The 13,457-nt window shown below is 36.3% G+C and overlaps 1 protein-coding gene across 2 annotated transcripts in view; it reads left to right on the top strand.

The window, feature by feature from the left end:
• HBS1L (HBS1 like translational GTPase) overlaps nucleotides 1–13,457 on the top strand; it is a 56,036-nt gene that overhangs the window by 29,710 nt on the left and 12,869 nt on the right. For both annotated transcript variants that reach the window (XM_065680824.1, XM_065680823.1), the window contains exons 5-8: nucleotides 2,830–2,938; nucleotides 9,167–9,420; nucleotides 9,873–10,038; nucleotides 11,229–11,346. In XM_065680824.1, coding sequence (XP_065536896.1) covers nucleotides 2,830–2,938; nucleotides 9,167–9,420; nucleotides 9,873–10,038; nucleotides 11,229–11,346 — 647 coding nt within the window. The remainder of the gene's footprint in view (nucleotides 1–2,829; nucleotides 2,939–9,166; nucleotides 9,421–9,872; nucleotides 10,039–11,228; nucleotides 11,347–13,457) is intronic.

The raw sequence follows: 13,457 nt of genomic DNA on the forward strand, positions 1-13,457 counted from the left end.
TGAAAGGTGTATCTGTCTTTGTTTCTATATGGATTCTTGATTTAGGAAATTTATTGTCTTTACTTGGGTATGTGTTAAGAACATCCAAATTGCAGTAGTCATGAAGAACTCTGTGAATCTGTTCTTGGCAAAAAATTGTATATCCTTTATATACTTTCTTCAGAGGTTAATTTTCCTCAGGGCTGCTCTTTTCCTAATCAGATGGGGATTACTGCGCTTAAACTTTTTATAGGCTTCTAGTGCACTTCAGTCGCCATAGGGTACTCTTATTTATTAAGGAGACTTTTACAAATCATATCAGCATTGTGCATTGACTTCCTTTTAGTTCCAAGGTGCACTTTAAGGATTTGCATAAGATCTGTAAAGTGCTGAATAGCTTTTGCTTTGCCTGCTAAAGGAGATAAGAATTTATCATACAGTTTTCTCCCATGCGCTATAGATTAGATAGTAAGGTATGCTCCTTTCCCAGCCTTGTGTCCTTTGTAATGAAGCCCATAATTATTAATCTTTAATGGTGCCTGCAGTGAACAAAAGACAGACTTAGTCTTTATCTCAGATGTGCTGCTTGATTTTATTGTCTATTGAAGTCAGAAAAAGAAATTTGATGCTTCTGTCTGTAGTGTTACTTAATAATCCTTGGCATCTGTTTGAATGCCACCATACCACGATTATTTTTCATGGTATGGTTTGGTTTGCCTTTGTATGATCCTGGTCTGCTTCGTCACTTCACCTATGCTGACGTATTAGTGCTTTATAAAAATAAATAAATAAAAAACCCCACCCAGAATGCCACTGCTGTTGATGGACAATTACTTTACTTTCTCTTTCTCTTGCTTTTTGTTAACGTACTTTTGTAACTTCGACTTTCAACTTTTAGTGTTTCCTAATGTCTAGTTTAAAACTTCTGTGTTTTCTATGTCAGATACTTGGTTTGTTTGAATGTATTTTGTGTTCTTGTGCATTTAACTTTGGATCAGTATCAAACACTCCAATGTATGTGTACAGAGTAAAGCTTGATTTCTAAATTGATTAAAGAAGATGTATTTTGTAAAACCTTTTGACACTTGATTTTGGATCATACATAGCAAATATTGCTTGTAGATTGAAAACTGTTTTCAGGTTATGTGATATGAATTGTTATCTTGGTTTCTTTCAAATAATCTCATTTCAACTTCATTTTTTTTTATTTATTGGTTATTAGCAGCCTGATTTCAAACATGGTATTTTCTGAGAGTTAATGTAATATGGTTTTCAAATTACATTAAAGCATTCATGTTTAACTGGCAGTTGAAAGTGGTGACTGCTTGAAAATTGTTAAAGTGGAAAAAGACATACCAAGTTGGTAACAAAAGTAATGTAATTTTTACTGTAACTCATGTGGTTAACTACTTACTAAAAAAAATGCTGTAGGTGATCTATGTAGGAGCTTGAAGATGAAACAAAAATCTTTGTGCTTAACTATAGTCCTTGTCCAGTGATCTGAAAATTTTTGTTTGGAATCTTTAGTATTTGTTTGTCAGTTACATAATTTGTGATTATTGTAAGCCAGGATTTGTACTGTTGCATTTATTTCTCTTACTGTTTTTCCTTACTTACAGTGCACATGGTATGCAATTATTAACAATGCATATACAGACTGTTTGTTCCAGAGATCTCCAGGGGGCATATAAATAAAATGAGTGTCAGCAGATAAGGCAAATGAGGGAGATGAAGTTGGGATCTTACATTAAATAAGAATCTCTTAATCTGTAGCGTCATTGTTTACAAAAACTTGCATAACAGCTTTTCTGGTATGCTGTCTGTTATAGATATGTCTGTGGTATTCTGTTTCCTTACCTGAAATCTTTGGCAGCTTTGACCGCAACTTTATATATAAAGCAGTGTGATTCTGTGGTTTCAAAGGTGTAGCTGTCACACTTCAGAACACAAGAGTTAACCTAAATGAATAGGACCAAAGTGACTCCAACAGTTTATCTTACAGTAGTAATCCGAAAAACTTAAAAGATTAAATTGTCCTTCAAAATAAGTGTTCACTCAATTTGTGACTAGCCAAACTAGTCTGTTACTGGAAGAAAAGGGTCATTTTTCCGCATTTCTGATACATCTGTAGGTGAAGATTGTTTAAAATTTGCAGCTTAATTCTGAATTCAGGTTAATATTTTGCTTTCCTGTGTGTATAATATCCTTCGAAGCACAAGGTACAGTGCTATTAGTTTTGAAATTAGTTTCACAAAATTAAGAATGAACCCTATTGTAATTGTGGTTTCAATTAAGTTATGGGGAAAATTGATATATTTAAAGTAATTTAGTTACTCAGCTCCGGTAAGTATTTCTAAATAACCTTTAAATTAGCTAGCTTTTGGGTATTGCTCGGCTTCTTCGGTGTAATTCAGTACAAGAGAACTCTGTTTCCAGGTTTCGGTGAAGCCCTGCTAGTAGCATGTGCTGCTGCTAGCAGTACCTGAGGTAGACTTTTTTTTACAATAGACTTGAAGCTCAAAAATACTAAGGCAAAAGCAAAACTAAATAAGAATTAATCAGCTAGTGAGCACCTGCAAAGTGTTTCTTCATCCTCATACTGCATGAAATGCTTCGGGCATTCTGTAGAACTGCTGGGAGTAAAGCTCTTGAATGGTGTAGGTGTCATGTGGATGCTTGGGAACTGCAGATGAGATTCTCAGTGTAAATATTGTTGGTAGGTTATTTTGAATAAACATGTAATACATGCAGGTAGTGTGAGTTGAAGATAAGTAATGTAACTTGTTAAACTATATTTAACACCTGTTAGTCACAACCTTAAGTTCAAACTTGCTTTTTGTCTGTTACTAGGTAAAACAAGGGATTCCCAGTCAACCAGAATGGAATCTGAAATTGTGCCAAAAATTACCAAAATGACAGTGTCTGGAAAGAAACAATCTATGGGATTTGAAGTTCCATGGTAAGCCAAGCCCTCGTACATCAAGGTACATCAGTAGCTCTTCTTTCAGACTGATGCACCTGTGGAAGTTTTCTTCTTTTTTTTCTATTTTTTACAGCAGTTTTAGTGTCACTCACGAGAACTCACCATCTCAGCTTCTTGTTTGACTCAGAATTACTTTCAGAAGATGGTACCTCACGTTTTGAGTTTAACAAATCCTTTCACTATGAATAGTGCAGAGAGATATCAGCTAGACAGATTATTTAAACATCCGCTTCATAGAATACTGAACTTTCTTGGGGTTCGTTTATTTTAAATTTAGTTCTCTAAGTGGAATTATGAAATCAATAAATCTTAACTGTAATTGCTTGTTCTTCAAAGGAAGTAATACATTTAAGAATAATTTATGGGCAAAACAATTACTTATAGCTAAACTTTATCTCTTCCTCTGCAGCTTTTATTAACAGGTGTCCAGGGTACAACTGTTGTAGAGAAGAAATTGGTCCTCCTTATGCTGTAGCTAAATTAGAGTGGTTGAGCAGTAGTTCTAATTTTATTCTCACTTGGAACTGTTGAGGAGATGTCTTGTGAGAGCATGGAAACTGGCATCTGAGTCTACATGCAACAGTAGCCAGCAGTGAATACTTAAATATGAGGACAGAGCTTGTGTGTTCAGAATACAGTCCATGAAATATCATTACATGTAGCATCCTGTGCCTCCCCATCACGTTAAGCTGTTTCCATGAAGAATGGTTAATGGATTTTTCTTTCTCTGATGTGCTTATTCTGGTTTTGAAGCCAGATCTTGCCACTTAATCCATGCAAGAAATTTCATAGTTCATCCTCAGGAAAAAAATCACAAGTGTAAGCAGTGCCAACATCCCCACCTCATCCTGAAGTGTTTGTAGTTCTGATCTGGAAAGCATTTTTGGGAGTAAGAGGGCAGGATGATCTTTATTTTACAGTATGTTGTGCTTGTTTGATAATTGAGTGAAAACAAGCTGTTGAATCTTCTTTGTCTCTGAAGCTTTAGTACAAGGTGTGAAGCTGATGTCATTATTCCCTTTATACTGCTAAATGTTATTGCTAAGAGACTTTACTTTCATTCAGCTACTTAGCTGCAATAAGCTCCGAATGAAAAATTTCTGGACCTTTCAAAATCTTCCTGTGCTGTTTGAAATTTGCAAGATATATAAAAGGGAACTTTATTTTTTTTTTCCCACCATTGCCTCTACTAATCAATGACTCTGGATGTGACGACTGGACTTGAAGGTGCTGTGATGTTGATAGGAATTTCATAATAATTTCTCATGTTTCTACCATGCTTCTTATAAAGGGGAGTTTTTCATGGGGACTTTTGTGTATTAAATTAACTTGGGTAGAAGCTTATAAGAAGAAAGGAATCTTAAGTGAGTGAAAAAGATATGCCAGGTAGTCCTGGATAGTAGTGATTGAACTTTTTAGCTATAAAAATGACTATTTAAAATGTTTGTTTATAAAAAAGGGAAAATACAGAATTATGTATCTCTGATACTTAGCAGTTGTCACACCTTGCATATGATGTGTGCCTTCTCCGTAGGGAAGGAGATTAGAAAGAATGCTTTCTTATCTTTAGAATGGAATAATTCCTGAGCAGGATAGTGATGACTCAGTCTCTGAGGAAAGATAGTTGACACTAACATGGTTCTCAGCCACTGTTTCTCTTCAGGGAACCTGAAATAGTTTGTGTCATGTTTGCTTCCAGTTAAGTGACATAATATATTTTCTGTGGCAGAAAAAATGAAGCCTTCAGGACCTGTGGTAATCCCTTTAGGTAAATCCTCAGTATTGCAAAGATGATTTTTTTTTTTTTTTTTTTTTAATTCACCTCACTTACTTAGTTGTACTGTTGAAATACTGATGAAGAGCAAGCCTGTGTTGTAAAAATTGGATACGTATTGGGCATTTACCTTTAAGTGGGAGGAATAGGTAAGAAGTGGAATGATCTGGAAAAGAGCATGAAATCTGGAGCATAGCCAGTCAGTGAAAATGGAAGAAAGCACAATCTAATAGTAAAGTTATTGGGCATGTCTGAAGATCCCTGGTTCAAGGAGTCTGTGATGGCCTCCTTTATTCTTTTGTCCTACAGGCCCCTGTGGAAGCACCACCAAGGCACTAGGACCTTGACATGAAGAATGGGGGAGGAGGTCTTGACCATATTTGCATCCTACTTTTCCTTTTCTGTAGGATAGTGGCATTTGCTTTCCTGATTCCACTTGAAGCTTGACTAGCTCTTTTGTGTAAAGACTCTGCTAAGTATATTGTGGTTGGCTGAAGCACTAGCATTGTCTTTCAAGCTTATAATTTATGACTTTGTACACATTTGTTTCTAAACTTGAAAAAACAGCGCAAAGCATTATCAAAGTTGGGAATTTATTTCTGCAGTTACCTTGTGGAATATTGACAGCATAAGGATGAGTTGTCAGGGAACAGGATGAATCTGTGTTTATTAACACCTAAGAAAGGTTTGTTCTTTTGATTCTTTTCATACGCTTTTATGTTGCTGTTGCATTGATAAATGTACTGCAAAGAGTTTATAGTAATGTAGATTTCTAAGTACATACTTTATATCACTGACTAAAAGCACAGTGTTGTAAATGATTCATAGCAATTCGGGTTTTAAAACACCTATAACTGGCCCTTAATCTCACCCCCAAATACTTGTATGGTGTTGGAACAGGCACCATTAGAAAGCGATTGTACAGTACGTATGATCTAGCTCTTGTTGCCATCTTTATGGGATCTTAAAGATAATTCATGGACCATGTTTTTAGAACTAGTGGCCTAGAATTAGCAAAAATAACCAACCATTCTTTGACTAGTTATTCAGTCTTTATGATTCAGTCTTGTTATGAGGTATGACCTCATCATAAATGAATCTTATTTAAAATGAATGCATTATTAGAAGTCATGAATTGCTTCCAACATTGATTGCCTTTGTTGCTGAGTATTTGTAGTCTACCAATTGTCTGTAGAAAATGGAATTTACTCAGTTCTGGCAAACTGATGCTGTAGCAAAACTACTTACAAGGCTTTTTCTTAAATCATGAAGGACGCCAGAAGAAGTCATGAGCAGAAAAGGGTGATGATTTTAACCAGCCTGATCAATATTACATAATAAGGATTTCAAAATTGTGTTAACTGTGGATTTACTTTGGTACATACTTGATTTACAACCTGATTTAGTTGAAGATGTCTCTGCCCATGGCAGGGTGTTGGACTAGATGACCTTTGAAGGTCCCTTCCAACCCAAACTAGTCTATGATTCTAATGAATAATTTTGAAAGGGGAAATAAATGTAGACATTCCTGTAATGACTGTAAGTACTCCGAAAGAGTCAGTTGCATAAAAATAATTCACTAAGCATCCAGACTACAAGATTGAAAACAGTGTTTAAAAGCTAAATTATGCAGAGTTAGTCTTCAGCAGATAAGCTTCCAGGTTCCTCTTTGAATGTGTAGTAGTGTGAACTTTGCAATAATTGTGTGAGATTGAGTGTCTTCTAACATATTTTATGACAACATATGTTGTATTTCTTATTTTTTCCCCAGAAAACAGTGGTGTATCCATAGCTTTTACTCAGTTTACTCATATGGTCCTTGCTGACAATATAGAAAGTTTCTGGCCTGGCAGTTTTAATTTTGACTACATATTTGTCCTTGCCAGCCTTGCCAGGCTTTTGTATGTCTACTGATTTCCTAACAAAAGCTGTGGTAAGCTCTTTTTGACATTTGTGTCAGAGTTGCTGGTGATCAAGCTTTCTTGATTACATTACTTCAGTGCACATACAAGGTATGTAGTGTTTCTGTGATTTCAGAGAAGTCAGGAGTTGCTTAATTGAATGGCTCCATGTTAGTGGCTAGCAATCATGTGGCGGACAGACACAGATGTTGGCAAGCAGAGACAACTCCTGGAAGTTCCATCAAGTTCTAGTACAAAGACACAAGGAACTGGTTAGGAGGTGCTCTTCCTTAAAATAAAAATTTTTCTTGGTATGGTGATTGAACATAGCTCAAACCAAGTTGGAACTTTGCTACCAAAGATGCTTGCTAATGCAAATGACTTGTTTATAGCCTCAGCTGCCTGCACTAGTGACATACTAGTACTAATATGGTACTAATATGGTATTCTGTCTTCCGACAGAAATTTTCAATTCAATAATTTTGAAAAATCTCAGTGGAAAAGGCTTACTGAGAAGCACTTTCTATGTCATACATTTTCTCATTGACTGTTACAGAAGACGATCCTTTGTAATTTTCTGAGCTGTTACCAAGCTTTCAATAAACTACTCATCTGGTTGCCATAAGGAATAACTGTCAGGGTCTTGCTGCTGCATCTTGCTTCGTGTACTTCCGTGAGACTGGAATTGTACATTTCATCTGTTCATTTTCCATTAGGTACATAGCAATAAACTTACTCTCCCTTCCCTGACACCGGTCAGCAAAAAGCTGAATTATCTCATCAGAGATGCTCTGTAAGTAGATCATATACTTCATCAGTTTTGATGTTTCTCCTCTGAAATTGCAAGTTTTAATTTATCATGACACAGGTGGTTTTCAGATTTCCAAAACATGGTAATATCTGAAACCTGTAAAATTCTAAATGGAGTGGTGTACTGTACTGACTGTTCAAATATTCCACTGTTGAAAAAGTAGGAAGGCCTAATGTTATGTTGGCTAGAGTCATGTTTATTCATTATTTCATTTGTATCTAGCACTTTTGCTTTGCACCACCCAAATTATAAACTGAGAACCTTAAGCAGTGATACATAAACCATTAGAGAGTGAAAAAGTCACCCTAAATGTTGAGACAGTTGATTCTAAGAGCCTGCATTAATCTATTCCATAAGAAAACAGCCCACAGCATGGTGGTACTGCATTGGAAAGGTTTTCCTGTTTTCTGTAGGAAGAAGCTTCTTCTTGGATGAAGTTCTAAATATAGTATTTCGTAGGTATTTCCACATATTGCAATGAATGGTGGTTTGTATATTGAAGTTCGCTGTGCTACAGTTTTGTCACACCTGTAATAACTGCTTCTATTCCTGTCTTGCTGTTTGCATTAGTGCCTCACCATGAAGCTCTGTCAGGCAGCAAGAAAGCTTTTGCTCTCTTGAAGATGTTACGTAGCATATATTTTTAGTGGTCATCTTTGTCGTAACTGGTGAAGAATCATGTTGTTAATTCTCAGAGTACTTGTATAAGTTAGGAAATTATTCCCATTTGCAAGTCAGTGTAAGAGAATAATATATTTAGGATTATTTACTGTTAGGATTAGTACAGTGAGCTATGGGAGAGCAAGATGTTAGAGAAGGGGATTTGGGGAATCCAAATTGCCTTAGTCATAGAATCAGAATCGTAGAATGATTAGGGTTGGAAAGGACCTTAAGGTCATCTAGTTCCAACACCCCTGCCATGGGCAGAGATGCCTCACACTAGATCATGTTGCCCGAGGCACTGTCCAGCCTGGCCTTGAACACTTCCAGGGATTTCTTTGGGCAACCTGTTCCAGTGTCTCACCACCCTCACAGTAAAGAATTTCTTCCTTATATCTAACCTGAACTTCACTGTTTAAATTTAAACCCATTAATCCTTGTCCTATTGCTATAGTCCCTGATTCTAGATGCATGTAAGTTTTTACCAATTTTAACTTTTCTATGTAATGATAAATGTAACTCTATATAAGCATTGCACCTTAAATTGCAGCTCTGGTATGCTTGGTATCTTCATTTTATGCTCTGTTGCTCTTCTCATAATAGAATATAGCTACATTCAGCTGCAATACCTGTGTATGTGGAAGCTTCTTTTAGTATCGATGCTTCAAAGTTGACTTGGGCTCTTAGTTCAGACAACCAGCTTTTTGTAGTTCTTCTGCACAACTGTCCTTTCCCTCTCTAAAAAAAAAAAAAAAAGTGGCTTGTGGAAAGCTTTTGTTTATCTGTTTCATTATTTTACAAGATTATTTCTTATCTTGGTTTTGTACACAGTGCTTTTCAGACAAGATGTTCAGAGCTGGTATCTCTGCAGTTTGTATCCAGCTGCTTATCGCTTCCACCTTAACGGGCTTATCACATACTCTTTGTCTGGGGCTTATATGATAATGAAGGGAAAACTCAGTTTCTCTCCTGAATTTCTATGGCTTCTTTGTCATTCCTTGTGTTTTGTTTTTTTGGTTTTTTGTTTTTTTTTGTTTTGTTTTGTTTTTTTTCCCTAGTGTGGTTGCTGAAGAAAATGGTCATGCTAATACACCTCAGAAAGGACTGTCAGATGAAGATGCCAGTGTAACTTCTGGGGTACCTGAGGCAGTCTCAAAATCTACTCTTTCACAAGTAGTGCAGGTTTCAGAAGAGCAGAATACAGTGCCTACTCCAGTAAAAAAGTCAGGCAAGACAAAACCACAAATAGATGTGAAAGCAGAGTTGGAGAAGAGGCAAGGAGGAAAGCAACTGCTTAATTTGGTGGTAATAGGTAATACTGTTAAATTACATTTTGACACATATAGAGATTAAAAATTTTCTTAAGTGAATGTGGAAGTGATACAGAAGCAAAACTATCCTCTCTGCAGGGAAAGGAAATCTCATACTAATTTTAGTTGCATCTGCTTGACTGTTGTTCTTCGGAATAAATGCATTCAGATGTCCTTGACTAGGACAATATTGTAAAATGTAATTTGGTTTGGTTTCATTCTGTCAATGTGTTCTTTTTAGTATGAATCTGGAGGTGCTATATAGGTGTCATGCTAACTGACAGTTTCAATAAAAACTCTCTGTATCTCTGTTTTACAGGATTGTGGGAGTCTATGGATTGCATAAGGATTATTAGTGAATGTGATTTTCATGTTATAGTATATTTCTTCTTGTACTATGTTTAAAATGCATAGATTAATACAATTATTGGAATATTTATTTCCCTCCCTGTAGGACATGTTGATGCAGGTAAAAGTACTTTGATGGGTCATCTGCTCTACCTTTTGGGAAATGTGAATAAAAGAACTATGCACAAATACGAGCAAGAGTCTAAGAAGGCTGGCAAAGCTTCGTTTGCCTATGCATGGGTGCTGGATGAAACGGGTGAAGAAAGAGAAAGGTAGAAATATCTTTCAATGGAAATTACCCTTTTTTTTTTTCCTTTCATTTAAAGCTGCCTTACTGGTTTATTGCTGCCAAATTTCTCTCAGTTTGCTTATCATTTCATATGAAAAGTTCTAGGTTAAATATTTCTATGAAAGGATGTCAGAATTATAATCTAAGTCTGAAATGTCAGTTCATCATGTGACTTACATTGAATATAAAATTGTATTCTTCATAAATTGCTTGTAATAGCTTGAAATACAAAATTTAAGATTGTTTTATCCTGTTGAAAAAGTATTTAATGAGGAAGCAGTAAAGCAAATTAAAAAAATCTAAGAGCTTCTAAGAACATTATAAAGCTGAATACATGATCTTCTGCATTCAGAAAATAATAAAAGAAGCATTTTCTTATGTTTTTATATTTTTACAATCACTTGTCATCTGAGGTTTCATAGAATGTAAGCTCTTATAGTTGACAAGATAACTTTCACAATGAAAACTGATGTTGAAGAACATGGAGTGAGGCAGTAAGGGAGGTTTATATTGTCACTGGAAGTAGCATATATTAAGTATCTTGGCTAACATGTGAAATTTTGTCCCTTGAAAATACTAGTCTTCATCATCTGTGAAGGGAGATGCAGATGGCTTACTAAGATACATACATGTGTGTGATAGGGTTCATCTAATCAAGTCCTGTGCAGAACATGTGATTGTTAGTGAGATGTGGAACTGAGTCAAAGTGCTGTAATCCTTCCTTGATAATCGGTAGTTCTTCATGTAGATCTTTGTGAATGTATCACTGTATTGCTATAGTCACATACCTTCTATTTTTTTATTCTTGGCTATGTTCCCATTATTCTGTGTCGCCTTTTTCTGAAGAACTAAATGTTAAAAGTGGAATTAGCACCAATTTAAATACAGAGTAGAATTTTCATGTTCTCACTGAGCTTTTTGGGACATAGTACATGGTGCATGGAGTTAGTACTATGAATTCTGGGTGTTTGTTTCTTCATGACTGGAGTTACTGAAAGGCAGTTCTAGAGGTCTGCTTTTCCAGCAAGCAGGTTTCTTTCAATTTGTTTGTGCAGGCTAAATCAGATGAAAGCTATGAAGCATATAACTTCAGGATTGAGGTTTTTTTATAGCTTACTTGATAAAGCTTTTGAAGCAGTTTTAATGGTGCGTTGCATGTATGCTTTGTTTAAGGGGAGTGACAATGGATGTGGGTATGACCAAATTTGAGACAAAGACTAAAGTAATTACACTGATGGATGCTCCAGGCCACAAAGACTTCATTCCAAATATGATCACAGGAGCTGCACAGGTAGAGATGGTCTAAAACTCTTTCCAATAGCATTATTATTTAAAACCTTTTCTTAAATTTGTTTTCTTCTCTTTTTTTTTTTTTTTTTTAATCTTAATGTGAAATGAAATCATTGATGGTGCAAAGATACCTTTGAGGTTTTCATGAGTTTTCTAAACTTAAACAGAATGTGCTTGTTTAAAGGCAGTAGTGGGATGTTAACATTTTGGAGGAGAGTTTTATTAGGCAAGTTATTTGAATACTAAGTTACAATTTGATAACATCAGAGTTGAACTTTGAAAGCTATTCAGATGTGCCATATGTCTACTCAGCAAGAAGTTCTGTGAAAGTGGATTTGTAGGCAAAGACTAAGTGGTTTTGAGCTTAAAGGAAAAAGGATCTGGAAAGGTGAAACAAGAGGCATCTGTTTAACAACATATTTTATATTAATACGAAAGCATAACGTAGATAACAGTTTATGCAGAGTGCATCCGTGTTGTCAATAGGACATTTGCAGAGACTAGTGCAGCTTGGTATAGGAACAGTAGGTAAAGACAGAAGTATTTGACACTTCCCATTCTCATATAGGTTAGTTATTTAATTTATGGAAATAGTAAATCAGAAGGGGGGAAGAATAACGGTTACACAACATAAAAAGTGTGAACGTTTTCCACTTAAAGGCACCCTTTTTTAGATAGTAGAATTGATGCTCTACGGTAGAGCTGTAATCAAAGGTTTTGTGGTTTGGTTTTTTTTTTTTTGTTGTTTTCTGAAGCTAAGCTGCTGTGTAGAGGTTTTTACTTTGTGCATGTCATTGCAATCTGAAATGTGAGTTTATCTTGAGATCTTAGTAAGAATGGATCATACTGTTAGTATGATTTTACAGATAAAGAACTATACCGTAGGAAGACTGACTTGCCCCAGGTTCTGCTCTAGCTCTGAAGCGGAGCCTGGGTAAGAATTCAGCACTTGTGACCCAGTGGTTAGGCTGCAGAATAGTCAGAAGTTTGCAAATTACAGTGTAGAGCTTGTACAGTCATCTGTATTGTGGAGTGTATCTTGTAGGAAGTTTAGGAGTTTTAAAATTAGAAGTGAAATCTTTAGTTTCAGAGCAATGGAAAATGTTGGCTCAACCAAGCCATTTTCTTTACGACTTCAATTTAAATTAGTTAGTCTTTTGGGGCAAAATAATAGAGGCAGAAGCGTGAAGACTTGAAGATCCACCAGCAGTTTTATCAATTCAGCAGAAGATGTGGCAGACCAAGTAAGACTTGGTATCTTTGTGTTCCCTCAGCTCTCAGGATGGTGAAGGGCTGGTCTGTTCTGAAGCCTGTTTATGGAATCACTGAAGCTTTGCAAGTTTCTGTTGCCTGGTAGAGTAGCTACACTCAGCATTGAAGCAATGCATGGAAGAAGGCAAACATGGAAATAGCTCTGATGCCTGAATTCTGTTAGGAGGTGAATCCCCAACTGCTGTTACGCAGAATGCAAATCAGCCTTATCAGGGCCAGGATCTAGCCTTTGATACATATGGTTAATTCACGTAAGTCCTGAGGCACAGTTTTATAATTTGGAAAATACAGGATGTCCTTTTTTTGAGGGAGAAGTTCACCGCAATGCACTTCAGAGGCTGAGAGCTGTGGGGAAATTCATCCCTCATCCTTTTCCCGTTCTCACGTTTGTGCTGTCTCTGTCTGACTTGTGGGGATTTCATGCCTCGGATGAAGCGAGGGGAATTCTGGGCCAGGACATTGTGCTGTCTTTGTTCCTTCTCTTGATATCCTGAAGCATAAGCGTGTAAGAAAAGAAAGTACCACTTTTTCTTCTCTTTTCATAATGTCCATCTCATCAGTCCTATGAAATTCTTATACCGGCCTCTTGTCAGCAGTACCTCTGTTCATGTGTGTCGCCATTGCTTGGTATGTGATGGTGGTCTACCTGGCTGTTACTTGCTAAAGCAGGAAAAGTAGGAGTATTAGCAGCATTTAAGGCTAACAGCAAAGGGTGGGATTTTTCCCTGTGCTTATATGCTGACTTTTATGCAGTGATGTAGACTGTGTGATACCTTTTTTCTCTTAATGCTGCAGCAGTTTGCCTAGATTATAAACCAGGCTACTTTTCTGCCTTGTGAT

The sequence above is a fragment of the Lathamus discolor genome, chromosome 5 (genome assembly GCF_037157495.1).
Source record: "Lathamus discolor isolate bLatDis1 chromosome 5, bLatDis1.hap1, whole genome shotgun sequence".
Lineage (NCBI taxonomy): Eukaryota > Metazoa > Chordata > Aves > Psittaciformes > Psittacidae > Lathamus > Lathamus discolor.